The following is a 16,925-nucleotide window of genomic DNA, read 5'->3' on the forward strand; positions in this document are numbered from 1 at the left end:
GGCTCGCCCGCCTCCGCCCCCCGCGCCGCGTTCCGGGTCTCCTAGCAACCGGGAAAAACTTTCCCGCGAGCAGAACGCCGCCGCCCGCCGCAGCTGCCGGATCCTGGCCCGGGGCCGCCTGAGAGCCGCGAGCCTCCCCAGGGCAGCGGGACCATGAGCCGCAGCCTCTCCTTCGTGGAGCTGATCAACCTGGCCATCGGGACGCCGGAGGTGGGCAATGTCAACTTCAACGCGCTGCACCTGTTCCTGCACAGCCTGGTGGAACACCTCCGCCTGCAGGACCTGAGGAAGGAGGTGTCAGCAGAGGAGTTGCAGTTCATCAAGCCGCCCTCCAGCCCCGGGGGCCCTGCAGCCACCTCGCCCACCGAGAGCCTACCTGCGGCCCAGGCGCCCGTCTCCATCTTTCACCAGATGCTGGAGAGGATCGGCGCCATGGAGAAGCAGCTCCAGTTCTTGAATGAGCCCCCCGACACGGCCGAGCTGCTGGCCCGCAGCCAAGGCCTGGGCCAGCCCGCCCTGGACATGTGGCAGATGATGCAGCTGAAGAGGAAGATGGAGCTGAACGAGGAGGGCATGACCAAGGTAAGGCCACTCGCCCTGCCCTTCACAAGCAGCACTATCCCCAGGGTTGCCTGGAGCTCCCCAGACCTCTGCTGCCCATCACAAACAGAGAAATCCTTGCTGGGTGAATAGAGGAGAGGCGTTGGGCAACCCAAATTGGGGAACACACCCTGTGGCTCCTTTGGGCCTGAGGACGGCTTCCTCCCTTTTCTGCGACTCACCCACTGCTTCTCCAGCACCCTACAATCACTTCCACCATCTCTTCCTTCCACCATGTGAGTTCCGAGCATTGAGTAAATCCCCCCAGAGGGAGGATCCTTCTCTGGGCAGTGCTCTGAATTTCTAACCTCCCACCTTCATCTGGTCAAGCAACTGTGGGCTGCTCAGGCACAATAAAGGGATTGGAGGTTTCCTGTCTAGTTGTGGGGCTGTGGAGCCAGGAAGGTTCTGAGAAGGAAGGAAGGAAGGCCTGCCCCACTCCATCCTTTCCCTAGATTGCAACAACCGTACAAACAGCCTGCAAGCAGTGCAGAGTCTCCGTCGGCCACTCACTGGTCTTTGGCTCTCCATGACGCCTCCTGTTTTCCCATTCAGGCCATGAACACATTGCAGGACCTGCTGAATAGCATCTGCTCTCTGAAAATTGCCACGGAAGGCTTTCAGAAAGAACTGGAGAAGCTCAAAGGAGATGTTGCCCAGGTGAGCAGTCCTGAGGGAGAGAGAAGGGAGCTTTTGGTGATCCTCGCCAGGCGGCAGCTCTGATGCTGCTTTTGCTATTAACAGATCGACGGAGAAGAAATGAAAAAGCAGCTGCTGTGCCTGGACAAGCAGGCCAGGATGATGGAAGAAATGAAGGAGCAACTGGTGAGAGAATCCCGAACCCTCACACCCTTGCCACTCTCTTTGTACCCCCAGGCCCGTTAACCCAATGCCCTGCTTCTCTGCCTCTCCCTTTGCCCCTTGCAGCCACCCCTGTTGAACCTGCTGGCAGAGGGAGCGGGGCAAGGCCTTCAGATGGGCAGGCAGAGCATCAGGGAGTGTGAATAGAGGGGTGAGATGATGTGGTGCAACTTCAAGGACCTCCCCCCCCCCACTTCTTCAAAGGCTGGAGAGCATTTAGGTGGCTACTGTACTCACCAAGAATGACAGAGTGGCATTTCCACAGGGGGCACCTGAAACTTTAATTAAAAAGATACATAACCTCTTTAATGTGTAGGGCTTTCTGTCCAGTTTTGGACACCATTCTCCCCTCCTTAGTATCCCTTTCTCACCTCTCCGCCCCTGGACAGATGCTCTTGGGCTTTGCAGACAGGCCCTGGGAGGCTCCAGTCCTCCTCTCAGCCCCTGTTTAAGACAAGCTTCTGCTGCTTCTGAAAGCAAACGTTTGCCTCGACTGCCCCCTCCCCAACGGGCTCAACCTTCTCCTCTCCCCTGCGGGCACAGGGCCTGGTAAAAGAAAGGGTCAGTCTGTCTGCAAGTGCCTCAAAGGTGGTGTCCTGGAGTGCCCTTTGTGAGACGCTCACCGGCAAAGTAAGTATGGCTGAATTGCATCCTCACCCTGAAGGCCCAGATGTGGCACCTGGCATCTCTCTGTGCCTGCCTAGTTCCCTTGGCATGATGGGAGCAAGCCCGCTAACACACAGGTAAGTCAATTTGCATCCTTGGACAAATTGGATCCACTTGACTCACCTGGGAAGGCAAAGTGCAGCACGAATGGGGTGGGTCTGGAGGCCAGGACCTCCCTTGCTCGGATGAGGAAGGTGGTGGGGAGCAGTCCCTGCAACCAGCTTCTCACCCCTCCCCCGATGCCCTATGGCTGAATAGCAGAAGTGCCTCTTTTGGAGGAGATTCCTGCCTCCAAGGCACAGCCACCCTCCTGCTCTGGCATTTCAGACCTTTGAGGAAGAGGACGGGGACAGAGAAGAAGAGGACTGGGCCAGAGGGAAAAAGGACAGGAGCAGAGAAGAAGAGGACTGGAGCAGAGAGAAAAAGGACAGGAGCAGAGAAGAAGACGACTGGAGCAGAGAGAAAAAGAGCAGGAGCAGAGAAGAAGAGGACTGGAGCAGAGAGAAAAAGGACAGGAGCAGAGAAGAAGAGGACTGGAGCAGAGAGAAAAAGAGCAGAAGCAGAGAAGAAGAGGACTGGAGCAGAGAGAAAAAGAGCAGGAGCAGAGAAGAAGAAGACGGGGGCAGAGAGAAAAAGGACAGGAGCAGAGAAGAAGAGGACGGTGGCAGAGAGAAAAAGGATGGGGGCAGAAAGGAAGAGGACCGGGGCAGAGAGAAAAAGGATGGGGGCAGAAAGGAAGAGGACCGGGGCAGAGAGAAAAAGGACGGGGGAAGAAAGGAAGAGGACCGGGGCAGAGAAAAGACATCTCGGGAAATCCTGGCTGTTCTGAGCCAACTGCCTGAGAAGCATGAAGCTCTCCTGAAGCACATCACTCAGCTGGAGGCCCAGTTGAAGTACCCAGCAGGCCCTGCAGGTGAGTCTGAGGATAGCACCTATGGGGGGGCCAGCTGCTGCTCCCTGGGGAGAATTGGGATGGATGTCCAGCTGGGGGCGCTGTCTCCTGGCCCTCAGAATGAGGCCCTCTATCTGCCTTCAGGTCCACAGACCAAGTATCAGGTGGGCTCTTGTTCCTGATTAATACAGATTGGGGATTTCAGCTTCAACGCCCCTCCCCAGGCTGGTTAAGTGAGCAGTCTGGCACAAGTCCTTTTCTCCCCCATTTCTAGCTTTTGAAATGCCACCGGAGCTGAAGTCGCTGCTGGAACGGATGGAGATACTGCAAACTCAAAGCCAGCAGGTACCCCCAGGGGCCTAGCCTGGCAGGGGGTGGGCATGCGGGGGGCCTGCGTGAATGTACAAAGCCAAGCTACAAAGAGAGGGGGAGAGAGAGAGATTGTCTGTTGGGGGTGTGTGTGTGTGGATTTGCAGGACAATAGAAATTTAGGGACAACAAGTTAAGGGGGCAGATCTCACCCTATGGTCTGGACATGCTCAACAGCCCACTGCCACTGAGGGAAGGGGGAGCATGTCATCCAAGAGGTTCTGGGTGGAAGCCCCCTTTGCCCTGGGCAACAGACAGACCCCAGAATCCTGCCTGTTGGAGGCCTCGAGGCTCCTGCCTGCAAGAAAAGCCCATGGCCAATCTGGTCTAGGTTTGCCCAGGCACCGCAGAGCATCCACCTGGGCCTCTTCAGGGAAAGTGCTGGTTAGAGCAGTGGCTGGACTTGGGCCAAAGTTGCTGGCCATCCCAGGGAGCAGATGGAGATGCTGCCTTCTTCCCCAGGGAAAGGAGTCTCTGCAAGAGACGCTGGAGCAGATGGAGAAGCTGAGGGAACAGTTTGAAAACCTGCAGCAGGGAGTGGAGAGGTTATCCAGGAGCAGCACGGAGATGCAGGTAAGGGGCTCTCTGGCCACTCAGGGACTGGCTGCAGCTTGTGGCTGGCGGAGAAGCAGGGAAGCAGTCCAGGCAGTTTGAGCAGGAGGGAAAAATTGAGTTTTTACTCCCTCTACAGATCTTACGCAACTTGTTGCATCAGTTGGATGTCAAGAAAGCAGATAAAGACTCGATCCAAGAGGAGATGAATGTGGTGAGGAGTCCCTGGGAACTGGAGGAGATGATCCTTCCCCCATCCCAATCTGGCCTCGGAGGTGGATAAGAAAAGAAGCTGGCTTGGATGAAGCCTCTGGTTGCTTCCTTCCAACCTGAAGTCAGCCCGTCTCAGACAGAAGAGAAATCCTAGGGATTTCGGCATGTCTGCTCCAGGATCCCCAGTAATTAAGTGAAGTCCTCCTGTGACCATCCTTGTAGAGGAAATGTCTCTCTTCAGAAAAAAGGCCACTTTTGCAGTCATGGGGCTTCTGTGCCTTTAAGGGGGTGACATTCAACTAGTCTAGCTCCCTTTGGGGCCTCCATACACCCCATCAGGGACTCCGGGAGTTGATTCCCTGCCTCGCCTTCGGTCATCAAAACCACAGGAGCCCTTCTGGAAGCCAAAGGCACTTTCTCTCCCCTCCTCAGCTGGGCAGTAGCTGCCAGGAAGTCTGGTGCCAAGATCGATCCACAAGGGGGAAGAAATGGGAGGTTTTTCTCTCCTGGCCTGGTGACCTCCCCTGCCCCCCTCCCCCTCAGCTCCTTGGGCTCAGGGAGGACCTGCTTTCTCTGCCCCAGAAAGCCGACAAGAGCGCGCTGGAGGCAATGGTGAACCACGGGCAGCTGCAGTTGGCCACCAGCCAACTCAGCGAGATGATGCAGGAGCTGTTGCAGAAGATGTCCCTGCAGGACAAGGACTGGCAGAAGGCTCTGGAGAAGCTCTTTGTGGACATGGACTGCAAGGTGACCCCTCCCTGCCTAGCCCCTCCCCCCCCCCAGGCACCCTCGGCTGCCACAGAGTGAGGCGGCCCACTCAGCCATCTTTGCTGCCCCACAGCTGGACCGCTTGGCCCTGGACCCCGTGAGCCGGCAGCTGGAGGAGGTGTGGAAGTTCATCAAAAAGTACCTGACCGAGGGGCCCCGCTTTGATGCGGACAGCGCAGCTGGCTTCAAGAAGTGAGGAGGGGACAGCAGAGCCCAGCTGGGGGAGGATGTTTTGCATAGCCTGCCAGTCGCGCCCCCTCTTCTGTGGGCCCAATAGAGGGAGGCTGGTGGAGCTGAGGATGCGGCCAGCCTTGGCGCAACAGCCCTTGATTTGTGCCTTGCAGGCAGCTCTTTGAGAGAGTGAAATGCATCTCCTGTGACCGGCCAGTGACCATGATGACCGGGCCGTAAGTATCCCTGGTGCCTTTCTGGGTTGGGCAGCGGATGGAGGAGCAGCAGCTGCATTTGTCCCGTCCTTCTTCCCAGGCACATGATCACTGTCCGGAAGGCCACGCTGAAGCCCCGCCCAGTCAGTGCCAGTGGCTATGAATACCTCTTCCACCAGCAGAAAAGGTCAGCGACTTGGCTGGGTCACTGGGGGGGGGGAGCTCTGGGAGCAGCACTCTCTACGCACCCAGAGGAAGCGTCTCCCTGCTAGATAGGAGGCTTGCCCTGCACATGGGGTCTGTGTCTCTGGGGCAGGGAGACCGAGATGGCAGCTAGCCCACTTGCTGCTGGTGCTGAGCAGGGCCTCTGGCTCCCTTCCCAGGGATCAAGATCCGAGCGAGATGAGTGGCAACCCCCCTTTGCAGACCTGCTGGCAATGCCAAACCCAGCAGCAAGCCTGCGCCCTCAAGCACCTGTCCCGGGCCCAGGACTTCGCCACCCTCTATCCCTATGGGGACCCCACTGCCATCACCTATGACAACGTGAGCCATCTTAAGGGCCTACAAAGAGCAGGTGTGGGAGGGAGGGAGAAGTGGAGGTTCCATCTCGGTAGCAGTCCAAAAGGCACTGACCTCCTCCTGCTCCTGGGGTGGGGGCAGGGACTGTGGCCCATGGGTGGCCCCTTCTCTTTCTGTGCATTTCTTGTCCCAGACTGAAGTAGACATTCTGGGGGTGAACGGAGTCCTCTACAAAGGCCGAGTGAGCTCACATGCAGCTGAGCGGACATTTGCCCTGCAGAAGGAATTTGCAGGTGGGTGAATTGGCCGCCTTGCATGCCGGGGGGGGGGGGGGGGTTGTCACCTTTTCCCAGCCTGGCACCTCCAGATCCTTGAGAGGGCTCTTGGGGGGAGGCATGTCTATCCTCCTAGGGGAAGCCCAGTGGCTGGAAATCCCCTCCTCAGCCACAGGATAACCTGATGGGCTGCTCTGGCTTGCTCTCCTCGTTCCCCAACTCAGCCGTGCCTCACTTCAAGCACCCCATTCTGCACGCTGAGAGTCTTGGCAACCTCCTCCTCACAGCCTGGCTGTTGGCTTCTTCCCCACATAGCTCTGAAGATTCCCCGGCCTCCGACGGGAGTGCGAATGGAGAGAGTCCGCTCTGCCTTTGCTGACATCAGTGCGGTGCCCTACCCCTGTGAGTTGGCCTCTCTTCTTCCAGGGCTCCAGTTATTCTGTTTTGCGGGGTCCTCCCTCCACATCGCAGGACAAGTGTAACATGTGGGGAAATGGCTCTTGGGAAAGACTCCTGAGTCTGACCCTGCCTGGTTTCTCCCTTTTCCAGCCTCTGTCCTCCATCGAGTGGGGTCTGCAATAGCCCACAGCAACCAGCGACCCCAACAGCTTAGCTGTGATCCTGTGGACAGAACAGGCATCAGTGCCGCCCTCAGTGAAAGCCACGTTCCGAACGAAAGGGACGTTCCAGGCCTGTGAGCTCAACTCCATGAGCCCCACGTCATTTCCTCTCTCTTCTTAAATACCCGCCAGGTTCCTCCCAGACGGGACACGAGGTGGTCGAGGTGGAGGTGTCTTGTGGGGTTCCCTTCCTTCCCTCTCAGCTGGGTTACCTGGGCCAGGCCTTTCAGACAACCTCCATTATGGTGTCTTTCTAGGGGCAGCCATAGCTTTTAGCAGACTCCTTCCCTGAAGGTTTTGGTCATTCCTGCCAGATCTCCGATGCTGTAGCAGAAGAAGCTGCTTCTTGTCCATCTGAAACAGAGGCCACAGGCTTGCCTGGCTTTCAAAGGAGAGCGGCTGTGTCCACAACTACCATCATGCCCGACGTACGTCAGATGTTCAGCAGATCATGGGCTAACATGGTGCTTCTCTCCGTGGTGAACCAGGATTAAAAAAAAAAACATTCATTATGATGACAGTGAAGACAAGTGTCCCAGGGGCCAAGATCTGCCAGAGATTCCAGTTTGGGCCCTGGCATTTTCAGAAACTTGACCAATGAGCCTCTCCTTCCCTTTCCGCATGGGACCCCGGAGATATTCCTGATACTGTCCCTGTCTCAGCCATGGCATAGGAAAGCATTCATCTAGAGAGAAAATGATTCTATAAAGATTCTTTTTCTACATGCTGTGAACTGCTGCCTCTGTTCTGCAAGGAACTTGGTTCTTATTCCTCCAACCTCAGCAGTTTCCTTTGGAGGCTGGTTAGCAAGAGAGGGAAAGGTGCCCCGATGGTCATCCGATGCCTTGGTCAAAGCAAATCAGTCCAGGCTGGTGGGTAGCTAAAAAGATGAAATATTGGTGCCTAAAACCTAGATGTTGCCATGAGGTGCAGTTGGAGGCTTGTGGGGTTTCACATTCCCTTCCCCATAAGTGTGGGCCTGGGCATGTTTTTCTGCAACAGACTACCCCCTCCAAACCCAAAGGCCCTTGGGAGCAGAGAGCTGCCTTTCCTCCCTGTCCCGTCTGGGGGGGGGTGGCGGCGGCTGGTGTGTGTGTGTGTGTGTGTGTCAAAGGAAGCTCCTGAGGGGCAGGCAGGCGGGCAGCCTCCGCTCTTGACCTTCTTCCTCCAGGGGCCACTGAACCCTTTCCAGGAGCACCTAGATTCCCAGGAGGGCCACTGCAGGAGCTGCCAGACTCGTCCTGGTTGGGGAGGTCCCCAGTCCTCGGCCTCCCCGGGAGAGGAGCTCTGGTGGGCAGCTGTGCGCTGCTGCTGCTCCAGCCCGGCTCCCGCGCTGCATTTTCAGCCCTCTGTGGATTTTTTGCGGGGGCGGGGTCGGGTTTGAGGCGGATGGCGGTTGAGAAGCCTCAGCTTTGGGGCTCTGCTCGGGGGCTGTCGCTGTCGCTTCCACCGCGGGACGGCACTGGCGGAGCTGAGGCAGGGCGCGGAAGCGGGGCGCGGCCCCGGCCTTCAGCACCCTGGATAGAGTTCGGAGCCCCGCTCCGGCTCTGCCTGTCGAATGCGGACTTCAACTCCCATCTGCCGGTGCGCGGCTTCCGCCCTCGTCCATGGCCACAGCTCGGGTTTCTCCCAGCTCTCGGGTTGATTGGCGGTCGCAGCTCCCGCCCTTTCCTCTTAGGGCGGCCCCAGCGGACGGGCGTTTGTTGTTTTCCCAGTCGAGCGCGGCGCCTGTTGGGAAGCGTAGTCCACGGATTGGCGTACGGGCCGAGGACTACCGGGCGGGCGCAGAGGGATGACTCGCTTTCCCGTGGTGCTCCGCGCGGCAGCGGCCTGCAGGCCTGCCTGACGGGCGACACAGAGGGGCGACCGCCGCCAGCTCCTGCCCTGCCATGGGCTCCCTGCTCAGCCGCCGCATCGCCGGCGTGGAGGACATCGACATCCAGGCCAACTCGGCCTACCGCTACCCGCCCAAGTCCGGTGAGGCGCCGCGCTGGTTCTGGCCGCCCCCTCCCTCCGCCCTTCTCCTCTTGGGGAGGGCCGTGGCCTCCCGGGCAGAGGAGCAGAGCTTCCCTGGCGCGGGGCAGTCTACCTGAGCCCGAGCAATGGGTTGCAGCCGCGACTGCGGAGGGAAAGAGGCGGTGGGCTCCCCGCAGAGCCGTTTTGGAGGGCCCCGGAGCCAGCCTGGGCCATCCGCCGCTGGGAAGGCTGCTGCTGCTGCTGCGGCTGCCGGGGTCCTCTGGGCGGTGCGGAAGGCCCGGGGAGCCGGGTATGGGCCCGGGAAGCGGGAAGGTCAGCCGTGGAAGGCTCTCTCTCTCTCCCTTCCTCTGGCCATCAGGCAACTACTTTGCCAGCCACTTTTTCATGGGCGGCGAGAAGTTCGACATGCCGCATCCCGAGGGCTACCTCTTTGGGGAGAACATGGACCTGAACTTTCTGGGCAACCGGCCCGTCCAGGTAAGCGCAGGCAGGCCGGGAACTTTTCTCCTCAGAACTCGGCTTTTCTTCGGGATCCAAATGAACTGGGGGAAGGTACCTCTAGGGATAAGTTCATATTTATATATTAATTTTATGTATGTGTTTCAAAAAATAGTTCTCAAAATTTGCACTGCGTTTAAAAAAAACCACTGAATGTTGGAAATTCTGGATTTTAATGGACACTTTTTCGAAATTATGAATTTGAATGCAGTTCTGTTTTTGTAGTTAATGATATACTAAACTCACCCTGTAGTCTCCCATCCGCTTTGTTTGGAGCACATCGTGCTGCCCGCCTGCCTTTCACTCTGCCTCATAGACTCCTGGTTTGTCTTCCCAGTTTCCTTACGTGACCCCGGCCCCTCATGAACCAGTAAAGACCCTTCGGAGCCTGGTGAACATCCGCAAAGACTCCCTGCGCCTGGTCAGGTACTTGAAGGCAAACACTGGCGGTTGGGCACTCTTCCGGCTCCTGGGAAGGTTGCGTGATCTGTTCTCTGCGGTTAAGGCCAGGGCTGCTTTCTGGTGGGTTGTTTTCCCCTTTGCCCAGGAATTCCCTTGCCACGCCTTGATTCTTTGCCAATGACTGGCAGATGGGAGATGGCGTCTCTCACTTGTGGCCAAACAAGCTCAGTTTGGTTTGAGCTTCAGCACTGCAAACGCTTGCTGTTTATGCTGCCCAGCCTTTGAGGTTGCCTTTAGCTGATCTTCCTGTCTCTGACGGCCTCTCATCAATGGCCAGGCAGCAGCTGGGATTTAGTTTGGAAGGAAGTGACCAAGAGACTCAAGTAGAACCTGGGCAGAGAAATGAAGGGAAGATAAAGGGTGAGATGGATATACATGCTGATCAGGGACTCCGTCCCTAGCTATAACCCCCCCCCCTCTTTTTGTCTATTCTTGTTACTATTTTATATTGTAAACTTTTTTTAAAAAGCAAGTAACAAGTATTAAAGAACTCTTTGGAGGCACCTTAGCAGAGATTGCCAAAAGTGTAATTATAAGGGGCAGTTACTGAAACAATATTTGGGGATACTGACTGGGAAATGTAAGGAGACCGAGAGATTTCAGCTGCGAAATTGACATTTTGGTCATCCAGGAGATGCAGTGGGGGCTTTTGTTCTGCGGCTGACTTAGCCTTCCTTGGTGCAGGTACAAAGAAGATGTTGACAGCCCCACAGAGGAGAATGGGAAGCAGAAGGCTTTATACAGCCTTGAATTCACCTTTGATGCAGATGCCCGGGTGGCCATCACCATCTACTGCCAAGCAACGGAGGAGCTGATTGGTGGCATGGCTGTGTGAGTGCAGGGATTGTGGGGCTGACCAACAAATGGGCCTCTTGGATCTGGCTTCTTTTGGTGCCACTTCGGGGAATGTTGCTCAGTTGGCTGCAGCTGACAAGTGGCAGCTCCAAGACTCATTTGCAAAGGTGGGGGTGGGGGGAATTAAGAGGGGTAGAGCCAAGCGCTCCTTCTGGGATGGTGCCTCCGACTTCGTTCCTCATCTGCAGCTACAGCACGAAGAACCCTTCTCTGCAGTCGGAGACGGTGCACTACAAGCGAGGGGTGAGCCAGCAGTTCTCCCTGCCCTCCTTCAAGATCGACTTCTCCAACTGGAAGGATGAAGAGGTGACTCTGCCCATCTTCTAGCTGCTTCCCCAGTAGAGGACAGTTGGGCAGTTTCTGATTTGGGAGGTTTGGCTTCCTTAGTCTTTCTTCGGAGCCTTGGATGCAGACCCATGGGGTTCATGTGGCACCAGAGCCGACTGCCTGGCTCTGGGAAACGAATGCAGCTGTGGGAGCCACAGGGAGGATCTGAGAGGGCAGGAAGGCCACGTCTGCCTGGCCTCCATTGCATCGGTTACAGCTCCATTGCTCTGTCCGAGGAGCCATTTTGTCCCCCATCACAGAGCAGGAGAGGAATGAGCCGGCAGCTACTCGGATGCCTCTCAGAGGAATGTTCTCTTGGCTAATCTCTTGGCTTTTCCTTCCAGCTGAACTTTGATCTGGACCGGGGTATTTTTCCAGTGGTCATCCAAGCCACGGTAGACGAAGGCGATGGTATGAGGCAGATTCATGCCTGTAGTTGGGCAGTCCTCCTTGGGGCTATGTCAGTTGGGGGGGGGGGTTGAAGCAGGGGGCCAAAGGGGCTTGGACGGCCATTTGTTAAGTGGTCTGAACTCCACTAAAGCTGGCAAGGGTGCCAACCTTTCAATCCCTTGGGATGCTTGGAGAGAAGAGGCTTCCCGTTCTGCCAGCTCTCCTGCATCCCAGCCTCAGCTGCTTCCTTCAGCCCTTGGGATTTGTCCATTTGTGCCTCCATCCCAAGGGAACCCCTTGCCCCCCCTCCGGTCTTGGCTGGGAGAGCTGAAGTGGTCTCCAGTAGAAGCTTCCCCCAGCAAAAGGGTTGCCTGGCTATCTCCTCTCAGCTCGGAGACATAGAATTGGTCCAGCTGCTGGATTCCTAGCTGGATTCTCACAGGCCTTATATTTGCCTCCTAGTTGTTGTGGAAGTGACTGGCCATGCCCACATCCTCTTGGCTGCCTTCGAGAAGGTAAGAAGTTCTCTTGCAGGATTCTGGATTCCTTCCCTCCCCCAATGGCTGGCTTTGTCCAGAGCTTTGATGTGGCATCTGGAGGGCTGGGGATTTGCATTCCAGTGGTTGCAGGGATAAACTGGGTTGGGTTGCTGCTTAATATTTCAGGTGGTGTTTTGATTGCTGCTTTTTTCTGCTTCAGCTGGAAACATTCGCATCCCCTGAGCTTTGGGTCTTATAATATTGCCAATTCAGGAATCTTTGCAGCGCCCTCAGAAATTGGGCTGGGGGTTTCCATAGCAAGCAATCTGGGCTATTTATATTCTCTTCCGGCAGGACTAATCTGTCTCCTTTCTTGCTCACTAGCACGTGGATGGCAGCTTCTCTGTAAAGCCCTTGAAACAGAAGCAGATTGTAAGTCTTTCCCTGCAATCCTGGGGGGCTGAACGCTGCTCCAGGGGAGCCCCTCCTGTGCTCACTCGCTTCCTGGTTTCAGCAGGGCAGCAAGGGGCACTGGGGAGTCTGGCCTCACAACTGGGAAGCTCTGTTGGTCGGCAGGGAAATGGCCAGACTGCCCCCCTTACTTCCCCCTCCCCCAAGTCCTGGCCAGGGTGCTGCTCCAGGGCCTCTGAGTCGAGTGCTGGGCCTGACAGCAGGGAGGAGGGGTGGGACCCACAGCTCCCTCTTCTCTTGGGTCTTGTGGGGGGGGCAAGAATGTTTGGAGGCCCTGCCTTAGTGGAGGTTAATTCTAGGTCTGGATTGCAGCACCCCTTGCCACTGCAGCTGAGCTGGACCCCTTCTTGTACCAGGTTCAAAGGGGGCTTTGAGCATTCTTTGGGACCCAAATCTTGGGGGGCTATTTAGAAAGGGTTTTTTAAAGCAGGTTTTAGTCATTTTTTTATTGGAAACAAAAACTTGGAATCTACTTGGAATGGGCAGGGAGATGTCTACTGGCAGTCAGTGCTTGAGTCTCTGCTTGTTCTGCCCCCTCACGCAGGTGGACCGGGTGAGTTACCTGCTTCAGGAGATCTACGGCATCGAGAACAAGAATAACCAGGAGACCAAGGTAGGGAAGGAGACCAGCCGGGGGAAAAATGAGGTTAGTTCTCCCTGAGGGCTTTGAGGGGCCACTCTGGATTCTGGCTTCTCTGTCTCTCCTGTCAGTGGAAGCGCTGGATGGCTGAGGGGTCCCGGCTGTCCTTGCTGCAGGGCTTCAGGTTAGCTGTGTCCACTAGGGAGGCCGGCCACTTGGGAGATGTGGATGGAGAATGGTGAGGGTACTCCCAGTTAATTCCTCCCCCCCCCCCATGTCCCGATAGCCCTGCGATGATGAAAACAGCGACAACAGCAACGAGTGTGTGGTGTGTCTCTCGGACCTGCGGGACACTCTCATCCTGCCCTGCAGGCACCTCTGTCTGTGCAACTCCTGCGCCGACACCCTGCGCTACCAGGCCAACAACTGTCCCATCTGCCGTTTGCGTATGTGGGCGGGGGGGGGAAGGGGCCCACTGATGAGGTCTCCCTTCCTTTGGGGGTTTGAGATCAGCCTTCCACAAGCTCCCCAGAGGGGCCGAAGGGAGGCTGCCAGAAGGGCAGGAGTCCCCGAGAGGCCTGACCCTTTGAAACCCCACCTTCATGCCTTGGCCAGTGGGCGCTTAGGGTACCTGATCCTTTGGGTGCCAAGGAATGTCTCTTCCTTCTCCCGCAGCCTTCCGGGCACTGCTGCAGATCCGGGCAGTGAGGAAGAAGCCGGGAGCCTTGTCGCCCCTCTCCTTCAGCCCCGTCTTGGCCCAGAGCCTGGATCGGGAGGAGCATTCGGTGAGCCAGACCCCTGGCAGGGCCCCACCCCCACCCATCCAGGGTCTGCCCTTCCCCCAAGTTCCCTCGGTCAGCAGGGAGGCTCTGTCCTTGTCTGGAAGCTGTGAAAAGTGCCAGAGGGAAGAAAGCGCTCAGCCAGAAGCCACTCTCCCCCAAGGGAAGGAAGTTTGCTCTGTTTCAGTCCCTGTCCGAGGTCTTTATTTTGATGTTCCTAGCCAACTTTGAGGGTTGCCCTTAAAGATGGAATCTGAGTAACAAAATCAGGCTCTGGCAATTTCCTGTGTGATTGTGAGAGCAGAGCTAGGCAGGTGCTAGTCCCTGTTGACACGGGGGACTCTCCTCCTTTCTCCCTGCAGTGCTCGGACAACATCCCCCCGGGATACGAGCCCATTTCCCTGCTGGAAGCCCTGAACGGCCTGCGCTCTGTCTCGCCCTCCATCCCCTCGGCTCCCCTCTATGACGAGATCAGCTACTCTGGGGTGCTGGACGGCCTCCCTCCATCTAGCAGGCCCCTCGTGGGGCTTGACCGAGGAGGTGTGGAGAGCAGCCACCAGAAGAACAAGCGCAGCAAATCTCCAGACAGGTGAGCGGCCAAGGGCTGGCCTGGTCTGTCTGTCCCCACAGGCCCCTCTTGCTTCCCTTCCAGAGGGAGAGAGAGATGCTGCCTTTCCCTAACGGCCACTACAGCCTCCCCCTCCCCATCTGCAGTGCCCTCCGGTCTCCCTCCTCACCGATCCATGAGGAAGATGAGGAGAAATTCTCGGAAGACCCGGCCCTGGAGCCGCCTCTTGCTGTGACGGGGCGCATCCTGGATGAAGACGGCTCCAGTGAGGTGAGCAGCCCTCTCTTTTAGGCGGCCTCTCGCATCCTTGGAAGACGGTGCTCAGTCCGGCACCAGGGTTCGTGGAACAAGGCCATGTTGAGGAAGAGCCATGTGTGTTTTGCAAGCAGAGTTTAGGCCACGCCAGAGTGCACCGTACCTTGTGGCTGAGCTCTGCACCCCCTGGGACACGGACACACACACACCCCCAGACCTTCCCCGGTGCAGGGCTTGGCCTTCTTGGTTCGCTCCCGAGAGATTCCTGTGGAGACCCTTAGCAAAAGCCCAGGGGCCCTGAGGCCAAAGAGGATTTGCTTTCCTTGGCAGCTTTATCACTGGGGGGAGGGGGGGCGCTCCCACAATTCCCAGGTCCTCCCTACTTCTTCAGGTTTTCCGCCCAAGTCCAGGCAGAACCTGAGGGGCAGATGATGGTTTTCTCTGGGTTTGGGAGTCTGTTCCCGCCCCCAGGGCTGGAAGGCACTTCTGAAGCTGTTCCCTTGTGCCTTGGAATTGTTTTCTTTGACAAAGGGGACACAGGAATGTAACATAAAAGGAGATATTGGCGCAGTAGAGCTCCCTGTCTGAGAGAGGTACAGAGCTAAGCTTGACCCGTTCTCCTCTTCTCCAGAGCCTGGCAGCTGAAGAAGCCGAAGCGGTTGCCGCCCTGCCACAAGGTGAGATCCAGGAGGACAGGATGTCTTGGGGAAGGAGGCTTGCTTTGTGCCAGGCTGCTGGGGGGCAGATAATTCCCTCGTGTAGAGTTCAGCCCCAAAGGGCCTGGTAGAGAAGGGTGATGGGCAAAGATGGAGGACGGAGGATGGGATGCCTGCTGCATGCAGAGGAAGCCCCAGGGCCAAAGGGAGAGTTCTGGGCAGCCAGAGGAAGCGGGTTGGGGCCTTTCCCAATAGGCTGCCTCTCCTTTTCCCCCAGGTAGCCAGCCTTCTTCCGGGAAGCATCTTGTCCAGGAGAGCAGCAAATCCTGTGAGGCCCTCCAGAAAACAGAGAGTGAGCTGCCTGCTGATGTCTACCTGCCAGGTAAGGGCCGGGAAGGCGCTCAGGGAGTCCGGCCTGGGTCTTGGGCCTCCTTCCTTGAAGCTGGTAGGAAATAGCCCAGCTTCTCCGCACCTTCCTTTTCCTGCTTTCCTTGCCTCTAACCCCTTGGGGGACTGCAATGGGGAGAGCTGGGTCTGGCCCCTTGGCCCTTCTAGCCTTCCTCCACAAGGAAGACGGAGCCTCTCAGGCGCCTTGCAGCTCAGTGTAAGAGGCCCAACTGTGTGTTGTGGCTCTGAAGAGGGCGACAAGTGGTGGCTCAGGAGGGGGCCGGGCCAGTGTCTGTTTGCGGGCAGGGTGGGGCCCGAAGGGAACCCTTCCCTCTTGGAGCACCATGTTTGGCCTGGCAAGGGCCGTCACCTATTCTGAGCCTTTTTTCTAACATCTCCCTCCTTTCTGTCTGTCCTCCGGCCCCGCCCCGCCTGGGCAGCCCTTGGCCCAGACGCCTGCTCTGTTGGGATAGAGGAGTAAGCCGGTACGTCTTCGCTTTCCTTCCTGGGCGTCAGCAGGCATCTTCTCCGAAGCTGGGTTGGGAAAGGGCAGCCACAACCGAGCAGGCACTTGTTCTCGGCTCTGAGAAGCCACGAATTCAGTTGGTCCTTTTTGTCCACCGCTACCCAGGGAGGATGAAATGGGCCCGGCTCTTTCAGCAGCTTTGCAGCATCAAACAGCTTCCCTCTGCAGCCCCAGGAGCATAAGGGCCACCCCACTGCCCAGCTGCCTCTGTTTTCTTCTCCAGGGTCTTCTGACTTCACCGGTGGCCTCCCAAACCCCGGGAGCAGCAATTCTGGGCAGCCATTCCTCTTCCTTCAGCCTCACCTCCGCGTTGAAAGTGGGCCGAACCCGTCCTAAGTCCCTGGGCCAAGAATCAAAGTCCAAGCGCCTGGGGCCTTTTTCCTCCCCCCCCTCCTGCCCTGAAGGGACACAGCTTCAGGCACAAAGCAAAATGGACATGTTTTTTTCCCCTTCCTTGGGCCTGACTCAGGCCAGCACCCTATCTCTTTTCTGGATGTGTGTCTTTGTATGGATGTGCATGACCCCTTTGTGGCCGTGATCGGGAAGACCCCTTCCCGGTCTGCTGCCATGGGCCGTCCTCTCCCCGGGGAGGGGGGGGGGCTTTCCAAGCCTCTGCGCTCTCACTTGGCCATTCCTGGATGCAGCTGCACTCAAGTGCCTCCCCGCGTCCAGGCATGCGAGTTAGAGGGCCGTTCTCTCCATCCCCCTGCCACCTGGTGATTGTAGCCACGGTTCTGGGACTTTCTCCCCTTCCAGGCCGCCCCTCATGACTTGTGCAGGAGGCCCCTTGTTCTGCTGCCCTCCCCACCTGCAAGTCTCTTTTAGTGCCTGTCTTCTTTCCACATCAAGGTGGTGTGTTCCTATATTTATAGTAATAAACCTTTTGGTGTCACTTTCTGTTGCTGCTCATCATTTGGAATGGAGGTGTTGGCTTGTCAGCTGTTTGAGATCATCCAGACCAGGAAAGTATAAATTCTAACACCACCGTTAGTGT

At 57.2% G+C, this 16,925-nt stretch overlaps 2 protein-coding genes across 5 annotated transcripts; both read left to right on the forward strand.

The window, feature by feature from the left end:
• The first annotated feature begins 14 nt into the window (after nt 1-14).
• LOC309398497 (uncharacterized protein C16orf96 homolog) lies at nt 15-7,490 on the forward strand. Its single transcript, XM_081965440.1, has 17 exons — nt 15-582; nt 1,156-1,260; nt 1,345-1,425; nt 2,005-2,091; nt 2,455-3,040; nt 3,294-3,364; nt 3,851-3,961; nt 4,080-4,154; nt 4,736-4,900; nt 4,995-5,113; nt 5,266-5,328; nt 5,408-5,494; nt 5,691-5,850; nt 6,020-6,119; nt 6,417-6,503; nt 6,651-6,795; nt 6,979-7,490. The coding sequence occupies exons 1-17, from the start codon at nt 154-156 to the stop codon at nt 6,995-6,997; spliced, it is 2,490 nt and encodes an 829-aa protein (XP_081821566.1). The 5' UTR covers nt 15-153; the 3' UTR covers nt 6,998-7,490.
• Nucleotides 7,491-8,495: 1,005 nt separating this feature from the next.
• On the forward strand, nt 8,496-16,823 carry MGRN1 (mahogunin ring finger 1). Of its 4 annotated transcripts, none has more exons than XM_081965469.1 (17): nt 8,498-8,698; nt 9,057-9,175; nt 9,534-9,622; nt 10,343-10,489; nt 10,702-10,819; nt 11,185-11,251; nt 11,693-11,745; nt 12,094-12,141; nt 12,725-12,793; nt 13,047-13,206; nt 13,436-13,545; nt 13,902-14,128; nt 14,254-14,377; nt 14,994-15,039; nt 15,296-15,400; nt 15,846-15,890; nt 16,037-16,823. In XM_081965469.1, exons 1-16 carry the CDS (start codon nt 8,611-8,613, stop codon nt 15,884-15,886), a joined length of 1,611 nt encoding a protein of 536 aa, XP_081821595.1. In that variant the 5' UTR covers nt 8,498-8,610; the 3' UTR covers nt 15,887-15,890; nt 16,037-16,823. The 4 variants fall into 4 exon arrangements, with proteins under 4 accessions (XP_081821593.1, XP_081821595.1, XP_081821594.1 ...); XM_081965468.1 differs by having other exon boundaries at nt 8,499-8,698; nt 16,155-16,823; XM_081965467.1 differs by lacking the exon at nt 15,846-15,890 and having other exon boundaries at nt 8,496-8,698.
• Nucleotides 16,824-16,925: the final 102 nt, after the last annotated feature.

The sequence above is a fragment of the Natrix helvetica genome, assembly GCF_964273705.1.
Source record: "Natrix helvetica genome assembly, chromosome: 13".
NCBI lineage: Eukaryota > Metazoa > Chordata > Lepidosauria > Squamata > Natricidae > Natrix > Natrix helvetica.